The 20,103-nt window shown below is 48.8% G+C and overlaps 1 protein-coding gene across 2 annotated transcripts in view; it reads left to right on the top strand.

Moving 5' to 3' along the window:
* The first annotated feature begins 2,323 nt into the window (after positions 1–2,323).
* Positions 2,324–20,103, top strand: part of LOC144730016 (uncharacterized) — a 38,491-nt gene continuing 20,711 nt past the window's right edge. The window contains exons 1-3 of one of the 2 annotated variants that reach the window (XM_078610461.1): positions 2,324–2,913; positions 12,522–12,618; positions 17,698–17,898. In XM_078610461.1, the coding sequence (XP_078466587.1) occupies positions 12,522–12,618; positions 17,698–17,898 (298 nt within the window). In that variant the 5' untranslated portion in view covers positions 2,324–2,913. The remainder of the gene's footprint in view (positions 2,914–12,521; positions 12,619–17,697; positions 17,899–20,103) is intronic. The other variant, XM_078610462.1, reaches the window with a different exon arrangement.

Here is a 20,103-nt window from a genome sequence, read left to right as displayed (position 1 = left end):
TTTCATAAGACATCGTGGGGGGGCCTCGTCTCCAGAGAGACAACATAGCTGCCAAATTTAATCGAGATTCGACTGTTCTCATTTACGCTATTCGTTCCGTAAAAAAAACGATCGTCTGTTTGCTTAAATTGCCGACGCACCATACTGAAACATAATGGCCGTCCAACAATCGCACTTATATAAACATGCAAATAATGTGCAGTCATTTTGTCAGTTCACTGCTAGTCATATCGTGGGGGTTGTTTGACCCTACTTCACCATGCCACTCAGTGGGGCCGGTTGGTGAAAAGGGGGCCCAAAACCGGGTCAGATATCACTCGCCACAGATGTTAACTTATGGCCGGAAATTAATGTCATGTTGCAATGTTCATAGGGCCACCCGCATCCCGTATCGTGACAGTCACGTGTAGTCAGATTCCTCTTACTAAGCGTGCACTTACTCATGCATTACGTTTTGTGTTTAAATTTAAGAATACATTCACAAAGGAGGAATCGATGGTGTCATTCGTTTTCGGCGTGTCTCGACTCGTCTCAATGGGGGAGGGATGGAGGGGGAGTTAATTTGTTTACATAGGACCTCACGCACATATACAAACATCCAGTGGACATGTTTTATTCCCAGTCATTCATTGTAAGATTGCATTGTTACATCTACCGTATTACGCTGATTAATTAAAAGACGCACATTTCACCCCTCCCTGTATTTTAAAGGAGCTGTGGCGGTGCGTCTTATAATCCGGTAGCTGTACGCGTGTGTGTGTGGACCGGCACGGGTTTGTGCGTCTGATTATCCTGAGAATACAGTCTCAGTCATCGCATTACTTCTGCAGTTACTTCTGAAAAGTAACTCTGCTCTCTCGCCGCGTGGTGCGTGTCAGTGTGTGTGTGTATGTGTGTATGTGTGTGTATGTGTGTGTGTCAGTGTGCACGCGAGGCCACCCAGTGCGGTCTGTAAACACAAAGACGGCCGGGCGTGGGGCTGGCTACCCACCCCCTTGTGGGCCCTGCCGATCTTACTAAGCACTTGCCCCAACAGTCTGTTAAAGACCATATTATGGGGGGTTGGGTGGGGGTCTTTGTGTGAGTCACATGTAAGTAGGATGTGACACACATTAGGCACCTGATTGAAAAAAATCGGACTGCATCTCCCTGAGAGTAACCCTGCGATGCTGTGTTTCGGAAAAAAAAACCCACCAATTATGTGGCCCCTTCACATTTTGGAAATTAAAAAAGAGCATTGGATTAATGATCATGACCCTTCTTCTCTGCGATCACTGTGCGAGGCAGGCAGTGATGGAGCGGCCGCAACACACGGCTGCTTGCCGTGCGTTGCGAGCGTGGTGGGTTTTTTTTTCGCTGGCCCGGGCTAATTGATCCCACGTGTGTGCGGATCGCAAGGCGGTGGTGGAGGGTTCATGGGTACAGTGCGCACACATTCCTGCACACAGCCGTTCAGCTCGTTGCATCACAGACGCTCTCAGTCACCGCCTACCACTTGCAGTGGTGTGTGGGGCGTAACATTAAGTGCTGGGAAGGTAGACGCATTGGTGAAAGAGGGTAAAATAAACAGTGTACCCAGCGGGTCACACACACGAGACAAAGACCCCCGTGTGGCATTAACAGACTGTTGGGGCAAGTGCTGTTAGCGAGCACCTATGAAGCCCGGCACGACACACGGAGGGGTGGGTGGCCAACAACACGCCCGGCTGCCTTTGTCTCCCCAGTGGCAATGTTTAAACACGGCGTACTAATTTTAGGCTGAGTAGACCTTGGGGAGGCCCGGGACCGGTTCAGGTAATCGTCATTGGTGTTGGCCGTGAGCTGGAATTGAGTTCGTAACGCGGCATAGCGGTGACCGCTACATTACCGCACCCCATACACGCCCACGTGTACACACACGCACACGTGTACACACACGTGTACACATGAGTTGCTCTGTCTGACTAAGCACATACGTGTACACACACACGCACGTGTACACACACATACGCACGTGTACACACACGCACACGTGTACACACACGCCCACGTGTACACACACAAACACACGTGTACACATAAGTTGCTCTGCCAACTAAGCACAAACACAAGCGTGTACACATGACTTGCTGTCTAAGCACACACGTGTACACACACACACGCCCACGTGTACACACACACACACGTGTACACACACATGCACACGTGTACACACGAGTTGCTCTGCCAGACTAAGCACAAACACACGCGTGTACACATGACTTGCTGTCTAAGCACACGTGTACACACACACACGTGTACACACACGCACACACGGTGCTCCGGATGTGACGGCAGTGGCCGGGCTGGGTCTCGAGAGGGGAATGGACTGGGGCGAGCCCCGACCACGACGATGCCCCCCCCCCCAGACGCAGCCTCAGCGCCGTGAGTTGTGCAGTGGGGGGGGGCGAGAGACGCAGAGAATTAGCGAGGCTGCTGCTGCTACGGCTCCCCTCCACTGCGGCTCTTCAACTCCAGTATCATCAACAACAACAACAGCAGCAGCAGCTTGCCAACACAAAGATCCCAACCTCTTCGTTCACAAGTGTTTTGTTAGCGAGCTCCTGTTAAGGCGGACGGGGTCCACAAACCCCGGAGTCGGACTGGGTGGGAGCAGCAGCAGCATCAGCAGCACGCCCAGAGGAGGAGGCACACGGGGCGGGGGGGGGCAGACAGGGAAACGCCAGGCAGACAGGGGACACGCCAGGCAGACAGGGACACGCCAGGCAGACAGGGGAGGTGAGAGAGACGAGTGGCAAGACGAGACGGAAGCGAAGCAAAGTTTAAGATCGGGAATGAACGCGGCTCGGGTTCACGCTTGAGACGACGTCGTAGAAGTCTCGAAGCTCTGTCCGAAGTGTGACTTGGGAGAGCCCTGCCTTGATTGATGTACAGGTGAGTCGTCTCCTACGCGAAGTTTATCTTCGTCGAAGTTATTTGTCGTCACTGTTGTTATTTAATGGAGCGTGCTCAATGCTGCTGTGTTGCTGCGTTAAAGGTTTGGATGCTCTTCTGTTGTGCCGTGTGTGTGTGTCATGCCGTGTGTGTGTGTCGTGTGTTGTGTGTGTGTCATGCCGTGTGTGTGTTGTGTGTGTGTCATGCCGTGTGTGTGTGTGTCGTGTGCTGTGTGTGTGTCATGCCGTGTGTGTGTGTTGTGTGTGTGTCATGCCGTGTGTGTGTGTTGTGTGTGTGTGATGCCGTGTGTGTGTGTTGTGTGTGTGTGATGCCGTGTGTGTGTTGTGTGTGTGTCATGCCGTGTGTGTGTTGTGTGTGTGATGCCGTGTGTGTGTTGTGTGTGTTGTGTGTGTGTGATGCCGTGTGTGTGTGTTGTGTGTGTGTCATGCCGTGTGTGTTGTGTGTGTGATGCCGTGTGTGTGTGTTGTGTGTGTGTGTTATACACAGGCGAGTTAAATCTTGTGTCCAGAATGCGCAAGGTTGTATGGCCAGGCTGTGTGTCGTACACCCTCCTCCACCCGACACACACACACACACATGTTCATACACGCTGGTGCTGACGTGACTCAACACCCCCCCCCCCACACACACACCCCCCCCACACACAACACCCCCCCCCCACACACCCCCCCCCCACACACAACACCCCCCCCCCCACACACAACACCCCCCCCCACACACAACACCCCCCCCCACACACAACACCCCCCCCCCCACACACAACACCCCCCCCCCACACACAACACCCCCCCCCACACACAACACCCCCCCCCCCCACACACACACACACCCCCCCCCCACACACAACACCCCCCCCCCCACACACAACACCCCCCCCCCCCACACACAACACCCCCCCCCCACACACAACACCCCCCCCCCACACACACACACACCCCCCCCACACACAACACCCCCCCCCCACACTCAACACCCCCCCCCCACACACAACACCCCCCCCCCACACACAACACCCCCCCCCCCACACACAACACCCCCCCCCCCACACACAACACCCCCCCCCCACACACAACACCCCCCCCCCACACACAACACCCCCCCCCCCCCACACACACACACACCCCCCCCCACACACAACACCCCCCCCCCACACACAACACCCCCCCCCACACACAACACCCCCCCCCCCACACACAACACCCCCCCCCCCACACACACAACACGCGCACGTGTGGACCGCTGTGCCCAGCTCGTCACGCAGCTCACTCGGCAATGTGACAGCGCGTGTGTGTCTGGCCGTGTCGGGTGGAGGAGGGTGGACGACACACACACACATTTCACTCCGAGACCCAGAAAATATCTATGTAAATTATGAATCGTACATAGTATTTGTCGCTAAGAGTCTTATCGTACTTTATGTACGTGTGTGTGTGTGGTATTATCATGTGTCACTTATGTACAGCACAAGGTGGATAATGCTGCCAGTTTCTGTAAGTACATAATGGGTGTGTCATTGTAAGGGCAGTTATGTTTGCGTTTGATGTAAAGGAGTGTTGTTTTTATAGTACAGAACTGTACAAGTTCACGTGTTATATATCACATACGCTCTGATTTACGTGTTATTTGATTTATGTATATCTGCGTTTTGGGTTTCATGTTATGGTGCACCTCCGATTAGCGCGGTTGGCTGACGTACGGTGCGAAAGAGGTTCAGCACACACGTTATGGTACACTGCGTCAGATCTGCCAACCCATGCGGATTACTCGTATTCTTGTCCAGGGAAATTGAGTTTTGAGGTCCATACGGCGTACAGCTGTTTCAATAGGGCAACAATAACTATTTGTCTATTTGTTTGTATTTCTCCCTTGTGGTGGGACGCTGGAGGATGGACGGCGTGATCAATATGGTCTTAATTTGTCTGTAATAGGGTAGGGACTGATAAGGGGTTGACAGGTTTGGTGTGTATACACAAGCACCGTGTCATAGTATTGTGTTGGTGTCTTATTTGGGGTTATTGATGAGTGTGTTGTGATCTTGTACAGGCATGCACGGGGATGTTGTCTTACAGGTGTGTTACGCGTTCGAGGAAGGCACGTCGCTTGTTGTATCCTGCGTTGGGGTATTTTCTGCATGGTGCTGAGCATGTTGTGTGTTGAATTGGGATGCATTTTCCCATAAACTCCTCTTATCCGTGAGTTACACTGCAGATAGTAGAGCCAATCAATTATTGTCCAGCGGTGTCTGTAGGGGGTTGGGGTGGAGTCTCTAGCACGAGCTTATTTTGTTTGGTGTTTTCACCACGGTACGGGAGGATGTGGAGCTGAGTGGACTTGCCGATGACTGGTACCTGCGGTGTCAAGATCGGCCTCTGTGGAGGAGGCTCGTGAAGGACGCTGCTACTGGGCAGCTGGAGGCAGTCGCCCTCTAGCAATAACGGAGGGCAGAGGAGCGACGCTCACAACAACGAGCGGAGCGCTGGGTGGATAAAATACAGAAGTTGGCACAGTAGGGGGCACAGCTGCTGCATCTCCCAGTCATCTCAGTCGGCCAACCCATGGCACCCGGGTCTGTCCCGAGACCTGCTGCCAGCAAGTCTTTGACACTTTACGTGGCCTCAAAGTGCACCTAGCCTGGCACAGGCGCCGTGGTGACGTCACCGCCACTTGGTGGCGAAAGGCGGGGTATTGGTATTAGGGGTGGAGTGAAAAAAGGGGACCAATCAGAAGTGAGACCAACGCGGATTATAGGATGAGATAGGATGAAATTGTATCTGGGATCAAAACCATTTGTGAATAATGATCGGAGGATCATTATTCACATACGGACGCCCGTGTCCTGTCCCTGGGGTCGTGTGTACTGCACAGGCCGATGACATAAGTAAAATAATAACAAAAACATTTTTGACACCACTATTTTTGTCCAAAAATGTGGTCGTCTCTAACAATGTTGGCAGTGCCCAGACAGCCACAACCCACCCACGGTGACTGCGCCCCTCCCTTGTGAGTCACCACATGTCGTCACGTGTGCGTCATCACATGTCGTCACGTGTGGCTGTGTTTTATACAGCGGCACGTGGTCATCACATGTCGTCACGTGTGGCTGTGTTTTATACAGCGGCACGTGGTCATCACATGTCGTCACGTGTGGCTGTGTTTTATACGGCTGCACTGCCATTCGTTGCGCACGGTCCTACACCGAGGTGGTCCCTTGAACAGGAGTTGCATGACACACCGGTGATTGTGCACGTTGCAGAAATTGAGCTTCTAAGTTGCACGTTTGTGGATCTCAACAGCGAGACGGCATTAACGCTTGACCACTCATCAGGCTCTTCATTGTTGCTGCCCCCACAATGCAAGTGGGTAGGGATTGTTGTCCAGATCACTCCGCGTGAATGCCACCGACAGTATGCCACTGCAAATTGAGATGTCTGTAACTGCATATTAAGGACATTAAACACATCTTCATAATTTAACACGTTTCAATGACAAATCTTCAAAGACCTTTAGTAGTACGCACATCATTTTTGTTATGAACTGTTATATATTATCATTTATGTGACGTGGCCCAGCAGTAGCGCATTCTCTGCTTGTCGCAGAGCTTGGCGGTTCGAGCCAATCGGCCACCCTGGTTAATACCAGGGCAGGTACAAACCATTAAATACTACGTGACCTCCACTTCACAGTGGACGTTAAAGATCCCCTGACGTAATTCGAAACTCCGGCAGATCTCCAATAATTATCTGCGGCGATATTGGGGGTGGGGTGGAACCGTATCGCAAAACCCGCGGCACGCTGCGGGAGATCCATCATCCATTAAAAGTCACACCGCCACGGTGTGCTCGGATTAGGGGAGGGATTTGCCGACTGCATCAGCAAAAATATTGCCGATTACAGGAGTAGCGTGGGCACGGAACTAGCAGCTAAATTAATTTGCGATAAACTTGTGGATTCCGAGGTTATGCATTTTTCTGAGACCCAAAAGGCATGAATCTGCCATATGGGTCTGTGTTAGGTCATAAGTTACAGGAGTTCACGGATTATAAAAGCTCAGACTATTGTAGTTCTGCTGTCGTAAGCCATTGTGTGATAGCGTCATCGTCCAAATATTGCCAAATTCGAAACATTACCCACAAATTAATCAATTGGAATTACGTACAGCAATCATTGACCCCTACTGGCAGACGAGGAATTCCAGTTTGCAGGCCAGGTGCCAAGTCACTTTGTACCCACAGGGACAGCTGCCACTGGGGGTGCCCTTCCACATATGAGAAATGATGCAAGTCGCTTATCGTGTGTAAAGCACTCTGCGACATCCCGATGTTTCAGGCGCTATATAATTTTTTTCATCAAATTACTTTTAGAAAACATACATGGAGGAGTTTGAGTCACCTTTTGACTGGCTGCATAGTCAAAAGGTGAAGGCGAAGTGTCTGTATATTGTTGGGAGCAATGGAGCAGCAATCTTGAGCCAGTGATGACCATTCCACATTCCCATGGTGGGGTGTTGTTGAATCTCCATGGGCCAGTGACTTGATTAGAAGAATTACCACAACGGGGTACGCATTTTATTGACCTGGACAGATAATTAACGAACTGAATGAATTCAAAACCTTGTTTGTGAGGCCAGGACTCTTAACTGCAGAGCTACCAACAAGATGAGTGTATGCTATATACTCATAATAATGAATGGATGGAGCAGCGTCACATAGCGTGCTGCGCGATGAACATGGTGACCTGAGATCAATTTGTGACCAATGCTAATCAGAGATGAGTGATTTCTGAGCCAGTCCCACACTGATCCAATAATGGTGAGGTTTGATAAGTCAAAATAAAACAACCCATGACCAACACAACAAGGCTTTTATTGCGCAGTGGATTTTGCTAAAGGGCTGTAAATTATTTTATATTCCTATTCATTATAAAAAGTGGCAAATATTTCCTCATGGCAAATTAGCCCCGGGAATGTGCCCAGTTTTTAATGCAGGTACAATTACTCAATTTATTGCAAGGGACTGAGGAGGGGAGGCTTTGCTATTTTATTACAACCGCTGTCACATAATGGGTCTGCTCTTGCGAACATGGTGAACGTGCGGTATTTTATGTCAACACTCGCTAAGCAGATGGGGCCACGCGTTTGATAACTCTGCACCGTAATTACGAATTACACGTTGTCAGGACGTTAGAGGGGGCGGGGGGGGCACAGCGTAATGAGGCATCCGTATTAACGCTGCAGTCAAGAGCTGCCTTGGCCCACGGGCAAAACCAGCAGCTGCATAGAATGTAATGGATTGGGCAGCACCTGAGTGGTGCAGAGGAACACTGATGCATAATTATTAGGTGAACCACTTAATGATGGGCCCAGTCAAATCCCTGGCCTGGGTTTGAATATTGACTTGAGTTTATTATTGTTCTGGGTTTACCTACCGATCACTATGGTGGTGTACAAAGGATTATTAAGGAATTCCATGGCCTAACACGCTGGAGTGGTTCTAACAACACAATCTATATGTTATGTAAAAGTACGTAATTGTTTTCAAAGTTCACCGGGTCGTTTTTGAGGATAACCAACTGTATTGGTGATGAAGTTAATGTAATGTTTTACAAGCAGTTTAAATCACTTCCCAGTGTTGGTGTGAGAATTGAGGAATTCAGACATCTTGAAAAATACAGACAAATCTGATGAAAAATATTTGGAAAATGTATCCTCACTAGACATGGCTTTTCCACAGTTAATGTATGTCTTAAAGATAAACCAGTGTCTAATTGCCATGCTAATTATTTCTGCTGGGAATGAGTGGTCTGAGGAAAATACACATCTGATGAGTAACCTAAATTATTCTGGGCAGGGGTTCGAGCCTTGGAACAATTATGAAAAGAGTGATTTAGACTACGGAGGTACAATGTAGACATAAATCCAGTTTCATCAGGACAGTCATTGCTTTCTATGTCAGGCATGGACTTGTTGATGATATCTCATGAAGTGGCTACACACATCGTTGCCCATTGTAGTATTTTACAGAAAATGTATTTGTATCAAAGTGCACCGAGCCTGGCACAAGCACTATAGTAACATCACCACCACTGAGTAGGAAATGTCTACTGTTGTGTCTATGCGTGGTTTGGAAAGTAGGTCACACTCTGCACTACAATCGTGATGACGTGGGTTTAATTCCTGGCTACAATTAACAACACTCGTGCCATAAAATGTGGCATCTAAATCTGGTTGGACCCTCCTTCTGTAGGTTGACTCATTCTAACGTGAGTACCAGGTGCACTGGGGAGTTGAAGGCAGATGGGCTGACGTGGTGCCAACTGCACCACCTGCTCGCGATGTGCCGTGCCATCCTTAATAAGTGCTCGGCTGAGGCATTCCCGACTAAACAAAGAACTATATTGACTAAAAAGAGGAATTGCAAGAGACTGAAATTTAGAGTGGTGTAAATCATTACCAGCATATTCGCATTACCTAATCCTAAAACCAACGTTCGTCTTTGTTTATGCAGCAGCTCACTTTTTCCACAGTGCCTCACCGTTTGACTCGTTCTCTGGCTCAAACACTTGCACATACAGTACTTGGGATTTGTTCCCACCGTCCAAATCCTGAATTAGCACGTAACCCGCACAAGCGGTAATGCCATTTGCAGTTGTCCCTTACCTGTTATCAAAGTGCCTTCACGCTCAGACGAGCCGGCTCAATCACTGCTCAACCGTCTCCGTTCCCACCCAGTTAAACAAAATAAAGACACTTGGAAACCCCCATTGGTGCTCCTCAGGCAGTGTGGGAAATTACGTAGCCTTTGTGCACATGCCAGTCGCTTCATGAGGCAATCACGGTTGACCTCCCACAAGATGATACGCGGTTTACCACCCCTGGAGGAATGATATGCTGAGTTCACTCCCCCACCACCACAACCACAGCCCCCCCCCACCCGCACCAGATGGAAATTGAACTCGAAGCATTCCGCTCGTGAGCTGAGCGCTCGTTCCACAGAACTACAGGATAATTTCTCTTATCCGCGGAATTGTGTGCAACCAGTGTCGCCGATCCGATCATTGGCAGGGTTTCCCGTGAATTTACTCCTGGATAATAGAAAGAATGGGGCCAAGGACAATCGGAGATTTTGTGGACCCTTCAGCTGATTGAGGATGGAAATCACACAAATATCCCAAGTGATTTCCTTCCTCAAAGTAGCATCGAGTCGGTACTCATTGCCTGTATGCAGCTCTTAGCCAGTGGTGCAAATTCTACATTCTTATGGCGGGCGGTTGAGTCATAGGAAAAGAACCGTTGACAAGTTGGTGCTCGTTTTATTGACCCCAAGAGCGTTGATGGGCCGAGTCGACCGCCAACCAGGATTTGAACTCGCAAACCTCCCGATTTGCGAGCGTTGAATATAATAATGATAACACAACCACCGTCATTCTTTCGTCTGGACAGGCCCCCTTAATACGTTTCGCATCCGTTGGCCCGTTACTCGGGGCAGCTCCGAGTGGCGGCGCGCACGTTCTCAGCGTCCAGCAGACTCTGTCAGCGAAGACTTTGCCTCGGGGCTCTTTCCACTGGAGCCGTCTCAACCACTCATTACTCAGCCGGTGTGAAATGTTAACCCCTCTGAAAAGCATTTCTTCAAGGTGGATTAATTGCAAAGATATAATATAATAAGTCTTGCCCATCCACGGAGTTCAAACCGGGTCATGAAATGTAGGATTTTAAAAAAAAACCTGTCAAAAGTGTCTGCTCATGCATAGGCAAACACGTTGGGCAGTTTGCTCTCTCCATTGTGGAAAGTGTGGCCTGCAAATGTCTTGTTCGCTGCTTTAGTGGGTTCAGGGTAATAATAAATTATTATTATCATTATTACACAGACAAGGGCTTGTTTCGCTGCCAAAAAGGAATCCCACACATTTACGTCTCTCAGACCAAGATGCGTGAATATTCCACATGATTGCTTTGCAGCAGCATTTGTGCAGGAGACGTGTGAGCCGGATTTCACTTTCTGAGTCCCATCGGCAGTGTGAGGCCTGATACACACAGGCCCGACACGGTGGGGCCCATTTTCACGCAGAGAGCTAAACTGGAGTCTTTTACTGGTAGGAACCTCCTGGTTACACCAGCCCACAGGAGATTATTGTGTCCGTCGTGCAGGGAGGGGCTGGGTGGGGAGGGAGAGGCTGGGTGGGGAGGGGAGGATGGGGAGGGGCTGGGTGGGGAGGGTAGGGAGGGGCTGGGAAGGGCTGGGTGGGGAGGATACTGGTCACCCGTGGTGCCCTTATAAAACTCAACGTTTAACCTACTCACGACGGCTTGTGCCCGCCCTCACAGTTGGCCACATTTGCGGAATACACCACGCCTCCGTTGACCCTGGCCATTGGCCGAGCAACCCAACGTTCCTACCACCTCCCTCCGCAAGACAATGTGTTTTCTATCACTCATTTGTTGGGTTGCCTATTTTTATCGGCAAAACCCTTTTGCGAACAAGGTTTGGGGCCCGTTTCGAAGGATCAGGAAACGTTGGCTCAGAGAGGCAGCGAGGTGGTAGGGTTGAAAGCGATTTTAAGTTCGTTGTTGGTGAGACGGGCATGTTGAATTGTACATTACTACCCTTGACACGCCCGTTTCACAAACACGGAGGAGGAGGCATCGTCGTCATCGGAGCGATGATTCACCACTCCCCTAACTGCCTCAACCGCCTCCAATGTAAAAGTATAGCCGTTGCTGTACACGAACATCAGCCGTCTGAAGAAGAAGCCTTAACATGGCATAATAAAACTACTGGGTGTACACTTTTTTCTGTCCCGTTGCGTATGACCAACACTGCCATGTGTGGCCTCCTTAAGTGCACCTGGCCTGGCACACACAACTGCCGAGGGGACATCACTGCCGCTTTAGGAGCGGAATGGCAACCGATACTGTTGTTGTTGTCGTTGTTTGTGTTTGTGCATTCAAATTAAATGCATCTTGGATCGTGTTCTCTCCGATGCAGTAAACGATAATGGGGCCATTGACAATAGGAACTGCAACAAACAAAATCTCCGCATCTAATTGCCTTTTAAATATCCCTGGAACGAGAATTGGAAAAGGTGACTAAAGCCTCCTTTGCTGTTGCGGCACCGACGTTGTGGAACGACGTTGTTCCTTCCCTCAACGTCGTAAATCCTCCTCCAAAAATATCTCGAAGCAGAAGAATAGTGCAGGATACAGCAGTCACATTTGCAAATGTGATTTGTAACTTTCATCTTTACCTGTGTATCGTTGGTTAAATGTCATTGTGCCATTACATTGAGGGACTGCTGCTGTGTGGCGTTACCTTGGTGTGATCTGGGACTGTTTTGTTGTTTTCTACTCCCTTGCTCAAGCTTTAACGAATCGCTCTTAGTGTTTCTTGAGTGACTTGCTTACAATGTTTTCTATGCGTACACTCCTATGGTGTGTGTTGTATTGTTTGCTGTTGTAGCTTGCTGACCCGCCCATACTGGGCATCTGTGTGACGGAGCTTCATAGCTCATCGGATTCCTCCTGCAGTTTCAATACAGATTCTGATTCTGGTGCCGCCGCTGCCGCTCCGTTCTGTTTGTTGGGTCTGTAGATGTCAGGCTCGAGAGCTTGTCCAGACACACAGCCCGGCGACTGTTCAGAGCGCGACGACCGTGAGACGCAAGAGAAGAGGCCGCTTCTTCTGAATGGCGAGTACACGGCGCGATTCGCTCACTCGCTGGCTCGCTCCCTTGCCAGGGTTGCTCGTCAACTTCAGCACTTCGCTCCGTCTCGTATTTTGATAGCCCACTGGACAGCAATTTGAGGCGTCTCGGAGCGCTGTACATAAACTCAACTTGACATGCATGCCCAACAGTTAGGATACAGTGTACGGAATACATGACATTTCGTTTAAGAATAACAAAGCCTTGTACCATAGGCAATGTAATGTATCGGAATTTTATTTCGTTAGAAGTCGGATTGGTAACGGTGCAGCCCTGCAATTGCGTGCACTGGCCACTGCTGGCTAAAGTTGAATAATTTGTCAATAATAATAGACTGCCCTTTAAAGAGCTCCCCTGGCGTGCGGATCATGGAGCAATGCTTGACCATACTTCACTATGCTGGTCAGTGCGAGTTCATGAAGAGGGGGTTGATATCACTTGCCATCAGGAATCTGTCCCAAGTCTCCCAGTTCACAGTGGGGTACGATAACCACTGCGCCACCACTCCCTCCACCCAGAGGTATAAAATTTAATCTCATGTCTGACTGTGCAAAGTGTCCCCCTGGTTAATTAGCACTGTGCTGACCTTCCTCGGATACATGTGGAAATTCAACATTCCTATGGCGAGGGATATTTTATGATAATGAGCTTCACTGATCCAAACCAAACGAGCTCACACGATCTAAAATGCAAAAACGGCAACTCCTCCAAACTGATTTGAATTGTTATTGCAATGTGCTTTATCATTACTACCACTACTACAGGATTATTATTGTTGTTGTTGAAATTAATAGTCATTTAATTTTAGAGTCACCAGTGTCTAGCACATTAATTTTAAAAATGTCGTCTTTTTTGCCGTCGCGTTTGGTTGCCACATTGGGGTTTTCTTTCTTCACTCCTTGCCTTTTATTCTGCGCTGAACGTTTGAGTCGTGAGACGCACCACCGCCTCGCGTGCCGCGCCCGTCTCCCTCACACACAAGACGTTGACGTTGGTCTCAGTGGGCCCCCAGTTTGCTTCCAGGTAACGATCGTTGGCGAATTCATTGAAACGTGGAGAGGTTCTCCCCGCGAATGGAAACACGGTTTCCGCGTGGCAGATGAGATCATGGATCTCGATTTTAAAATACGATTCAGATGTAATGCTGCAAATAGAAAAATATATTTAACACTGTAATAGTATGTAATGAACCAGATAATTTATAGCTACATCTATCCTAAATGAAAAGGAAAAAGACATTTACAAACGGTGTTCCCTCAGCCGAACTGATCTTATCTTCGTATCTAGATTTATATGGTATCACAAGGTAGGCTTCAGGTCTACATTTTATTACTCGGGAGAGCCCAACTCGGGGAATCTATCGAGAATTCTAAAACTAGTGGGAGAACCACCACAAGCCGGCTTTGTTTTATTTTCCTGCGAAGCCAAAGGAAATGACGCAAAGCCAATCAACAACAGCTCTCGGGAAATGTTTATCCCAACATTGATTTTTATCGTACTTGCCTGCAGTAAATTGAACGCTGAGCAAATGGTTGTTTCTAAAACCCACGTACTGATGCTACTTACTTGGTGCACGATGAAGCCCGCACTGGCCAGCAAGGGGAAGTATGGCCATACAAACCCCTTCGCTGATGTGGCATAGTCGAGAGCCGCCCATCCCACAGTGTGTTGGCTGAAAGGGGCTACACGTGATTATTATTGTTGTTGAGTGATTATTATTTATCATAGTATCCGACTGGGTGGCTCAACTCGCAATCAGAAGGTCACGAGATGAAATCCTGGTCAAGGGTCAACTCATCATCATCATCATCATCCATACATGGTCACTAAAATGACTACCACCTTGCGAGAAATTATGAAGCAATTATCCTACGGAGAAAAAACTGGCCCCCGTCATAGGAATGTTGAATTTGTACCAATGGCTGAGGACTGTTAGAGGGAGGAGACAAGGGCGCACTCCCACGTTGACGTTGTTTGTTTTGGCGAGAGATTGACTACTTAATGGTCAATTGCTGGAGTGCAGGTTGGAGCTGGTAAGTCATTAGCGATTCAGGGGTTAAGCATGCATGAAAGGCTTTGCATTGATTCCTTAATGAAGGCTTTGATGATGATGCCGGCCTCCTGTCTGTACCACTGCCAAGGCACTTCCGCAGCTAGCTTAGTGGGCTATTGATGCTCCCAAACAAGATCAGCTGTTGTCATTTGAGTGGAGTGTTACGGTTGTAAGCATTAGACTCTCAAGACGAAATCAATGTGCATTTCAACTTGCAAAAACACACGAGTTGACTGGGTGAATTTAAAGACTTTCTGAATATTGTTGCCGAGTGATTGGACCAGCAATGCTGGGATTCTGTGTTTAAATGGGGAGGGGGGGGGTGCTTGGTTGTGGGGTGTTACCAGCCCACCTGTGGTCGAACCGGGTTCTCCTGTGTCGCGAGGCGATGATCTCAGCCCTCCTGCGCAGGAATGACGACAGACAAACACATCCCATCCACACCGGAGTTGCAAAACAAGTCAAATCGTCTTCCTGCACCAACGAGCGATGGGGCAATGTTTATTATCCGCGTTGCTGGCCTTGAGCCCAGTGGTGGAAATACCGCATACCTCTCCGTGTTCGACTGTGCCCATCACTTCCCTGGGTAGAGTAAAATATGAACACCAGAAACACAAGTCCATAGACTTACAACTAAAGTAGTGATTGTGCTTGTATAAGAAATTGCCTTACCCCGATCAGTGTAATGTAACCATGTGTTGCTTGTGTCAAAACTGAGCTTCATATGAAGCCCAGATGCTCTAAACCAGGCCAGAGCTTGCATGCTGAAACAAATGCTGCTTGATCACAGTGGTCTGAAAAGCCATAAAGCCAAAGGATTACCATAGGAATGTGGAGTGTCCACCACTGGTTCACAGTTGGCGGTGGAAATGACCGTGGCTGCATAGCTGAACATGGGGCCACTTGGACTGACGGCCTATGCCCTGCTGGTGATGTGTGGTTTGCAGCTGTTGCTGGAGAAGGAATTTCGTAGGGTTTTAAATATTTCACCCGGCACCTGTTTTTCATTTCATTGGCTTTGAGGTTGCTGCATCGCTCAAAAGGTTAACGATTTACTTTGAAACGAAATGTATTTTCACGCAATAAAATCTTCCGTTATGAAAAACACAAGTAGAACAAAGAAAAAGCCCTCGCTTGTGAAACACAATGAGGGGTGCAGCGCCCAACGAGTTTGACACGCGAATACAAGAAGAATGAACCCAACAAGTTAAAATGCCATTCCCGGTCAGACTAAAGATTTATTTGAACTTGAGGTCAGAAACCTGCCACCTGTAATGGATCATCACGGCGCTGTACACGTTTGTAAACGCTGTACATCTTTGATTGAACAAGGCAGATGTTACCGAGGCAGGCGTCCGAGTGGCACCGGGAGTTGGTGACACAACCAAGGGGAGAGGCCTAGGGCAAGGGTCGGCAGACCAAGTAACAAGAAGTGGATGATTTTTTTGTCAAATTCGGTGAAAAATATTTAATAGAGCCACAATGCAACGTGAATGTGAGACGGGTTGGTCCTTAATAAATAACGTCAGAAGCGGTCATTAAGGAGCCGTAGGTTGCCGACACCTGACCTAGACCCTCTGATGGTAGGATCCTATAAGAGCGTTGTTTGTGGTTAGGTGTCAACGTTAGAGCAACTTTGAGGTCTCAGAGCAGGAACTTAGCAACGACATCAACAACATTTTCCGTGATGGCGACGTGACCTCGACTGCCTCACAGTTGGAATATCGTGAGTTGAACTTGTGGCTGGGAGTCAACTCGGCTCATCATCCCCCTGAGATCATTACATTGAGGACTACTTTTTGGTAAGTCAACAGTGCTGTCGAGAGACTGACTCACACCATAGGATTGTGAACTGTTCGTCATTGGCTCTGGATTGATTGCCTGAATATTTGAGCAGGTAGCCACACTGACTTGGACGGTATACAACTTTATTCGAGATGAGTTAAATTTTCTTCTGATAATGGATTGTGAGATATCTATTTAATTTTTTGCGTTTTTTTGTATTTAAAATATAATACATTTAAATAAAATTTCATTAAATTAATTCAACATTTAATCAAATGTTTAGCATCATTCCATCACCAAAACAATGCATTTAATGTAAACAAAGCCTATATATAATTTTATTTAACAAACTTAGGAAGACATTCCCAACCTATATATGTGCTTAAAACGTGCATATAAAAAACAACACAAAGATCCCCCATATAGCCTTCACAATAGACTGTTGGGTCAAGTTAGTGAGCACCTATGAAGACCGGCATGGCACACGAGGAGGTGATTTGGCCAGCATTACGCCTGGCCGCCTTCATCTCCCCAATTGTGACGATGTTAACACACATTGCCAGAACTGGTTTAGATTTCGCCAATTTTGTCTGTGAACGGGAATCGAGCTCAGTTCATTGGGTTCACAGTGCAGCACGCTAACCACTGCCACACTGCTGCTCACGTATACCACAGACGCACGCACGCATGTATGCTGTGAACTGTACTTGCAATTGTATTTGACATACATATATCCTTATTAGTTTAGATCTTTAACAACTAATTTGTCAACAAACATTGGCCTTAAATGGAAAATAATAGAAATTGGTAATGTTTTGGTTGCACACCGTTCGTGCAATAATCACCACGTATTCGTATAAACGAAATTGTTATACAATTTCAAAGTATTTTTTCCAAGCCAACGTGTTACAGGACATTTATTTCCCTGATTATCAATGCACGGTCATGGGTATTTTCAGTTCCTCCTGCAAGCGCGGTTCTTTCCGCTCCTATTTCTATTTGCTTCGTTGCTGTTCTTCTATGAAAGAGATATATATTTATAAAAGATATATTTATTTATGAAATATATATATATTTATTAAAACAATATATTTATATTCTTTTTGCTTTTCTCATTTTCAGCGAGCCAGGTCACTCTTGCAAACGAGACTCGTCATCATCCGCTCACCTCGAGCACCTCGCCCGGCTCAACAGAATCAAACGTGAGCGTGATGTTTGGGTTGCAGCGGGGGACGGAGCGCGCCTGCCGTCGGAGCGAGCCGACGATGGCGCGGACGAGGCCGGCTCTCCGGGAGGGGAGAGCTCTGCACTCGTGCGCACGCCCGGCGAGGAGCGGGGGCAGCGCGCCGCCACCGCCGCCGCCGCCGCTGACGATGAGCGGGAAGGAGAGCGCAAGTCGGAACCCGCTCCTGAGCTCAACGGAGAAGGTACGGCCACCTTGCCTCCGTCCGTGAGATCCTTCACCGCAAGCATGATGATGCGTGGGTAATGCCGACCTGATGATGCCGGCCAATAGGCGTCTATTTGGTGTTTGAGCATCTGAAACTACACCTGCTGTATTGTTGCTCTGTTCGCTTTGCAACGCAGCTCACCGCAGTGGTTATGCGCACGCACGGCCTCGGGAATCGAATTCGGATCGCCGGGTTCGTAGCACAAATGGACTTGCGTATGCACACACACGCGATGGCAAAGTTGCTTATGCACCACTGCTGTGTTTCGAGTGCAGAAGGTAACCTTGCAAAGGCACGCATGCAGAGCAGCCTGATGCAGTGATAACAAAGCTAACAAAAGCACTGACACTGAACGCCGACTGGCTGGCGTGCGTGTGTGTGTGTGTGCGCCATGTCACAAAATGAATGTAGCGTGAAGGAGCAATGAGGTGGGAACAGGTTGACAAGTTGTGCAGCAAGTTTGTCCGTACAATGTAGTCGCGCTTGCACAAGGGAATGTTTATTTTGATTTATTTATAAAAACATGCCACCTGTAAACTCGCTTGGGATGGAACGATTCGATTGCAAGGCTGTCCAGGGTATTCTCATCGTCGGCCCGTTTGTCACAAAGCAAGCAACGCGCAATTAATTTAAGCTCACGCAGATTCATATCTGTCTCAGTGTTCCAGAGAGTATCGTGTAGGGTACGCGTAGACCTCTTTTTCACCGCACAAGCGATCCGGGCCGTGTCGAGTTAGCGACACGGGCGCGCCGCTGACGTCGCACGCAGTGACCGCACGCAAGTCGGTGACGCGGCGACGCCGTGGCCTCACGGAGTCCCGGCTGGCGGTCACGCACAAACACCCGCCACCGGCCCCGCTTGGGCCCACGAGGCAGATCGGGACGTCTTTGAGAGGCCGGCGTGTTGCGGTTTGGTTCTGGCTCGGCTCTACGAGTAGTATCGTGATGGCCCATGCTGACTCAGCTCAGATTTGCCAGTGGTATTATTTTCTCGGTAATTTTTAGTCTTGCATGGAAGACATCATTGTCCGTTGTGAGAATGCGTGTTGTCAGCAGCAGCTTTTGTTTATATACTCCGACCTTATTTTACATTTGTAGAGCGTCTTTGCTCAAGGTGCCTGACGTATTTTAATACAGGTTAACATAATAGAATGATTTAGCTGGCGGAGGCATGCAAGGGCTGAATAATGGGTGACCACGATAGAGGTAGGGGAGGGATGGGAAGAAGTTAGAGGGGCGAGGGGAGGGAAGAGGAAGAGAATGGGGAATAGAGATGAGGTGGGGCATTAAGAGAGGAACGGTTCAGGAGGGGGACTGCTTAATGTACAGGGGCAGTGGTGAGTCTATGGGCATTGTTGAGTCTATGGGCAGTGTTGAGTCTATGGGCAGTGTTGAGTCTATGGGTAGTGGTGAGTCTATGGGTAGTGGTGAGTCTATGGGCAGTGTGGAGTCTATGGGCAGTGTTGAGTCTATGGGCAGTGCTGCTCAATTCACAGGGGAAGTTGATTCCAGTGGAAGGCTGCAAGGAGGGAGAAGGGCCGAAAAAAAGATTGGGCACAGGGAGAAAGAGGGACAGAAAAGATTGGGAATGAAGAGGAGGGAACGTGGAAGGAGATGTGAGAAGCGAGTTGAGGTGGGGTGGGGCCATGGAGACGTCTCCCAGAGCCACGCTCTAGGAGGGCTCTCTGTGGCTCCCCCTCGTGGAGGTCCTCCTGCCACCAGCAGTAGCATGAGCAAGACATTGCAGGGCTGCACCTTTGCCCCTTTTTATCTTTTACCTTAATGGGGAAACTGATCTCTGCCATAGGAATGTGGAATTTTCAGCACCGATTCAGAGCCACGAGAAAGCCCTCCCTGGGACTCATTTTAACCACGGGACGCTTTGCATTACTAGGAGAGATGGCTGAGATGCAGTCCCCCTGCACGACAGGCAACCGGGGAGTGTTGTGCTGTCGGCGGTGGGACTCAGAATCCCATTTAATTTCCCAACAACGACAAGAAAAGGTCTCCACGTGCACGGAGGGTGGTGTGAGCAGCAGGAATGTTAATCTGCGTCGGATCCACCCACCTGGACCGGCGATTCTTCATCCGTGAGACTTTGTTCCTTTGCTTTGAAATATTTTCCGATGTCAAGTCCAAACACGAGATTGAGCCAAGTTATTTTAAGTGGCCGTGTGAATT

This window comes from Lampetra planeri, chromosome 34 (assembly GCF_965212315.1).
Source record: "Lampetra planeri chromosome 34, kcLamPlan1.2.h2, whole genome shotgun sequence".
Classification (NCBI taxonomy): domain Eukaryota; kingdom Metazoa; phylum Chordata; class Hyperoartia; order Petromyzontiformes; family Petromyzontidae; genus Lampetra; species Lampetra planeri.
Note: the sequence above shows the minus strand (reverse complement) of the source record. Positions and strands in the feature narration are given on the sequence as shown.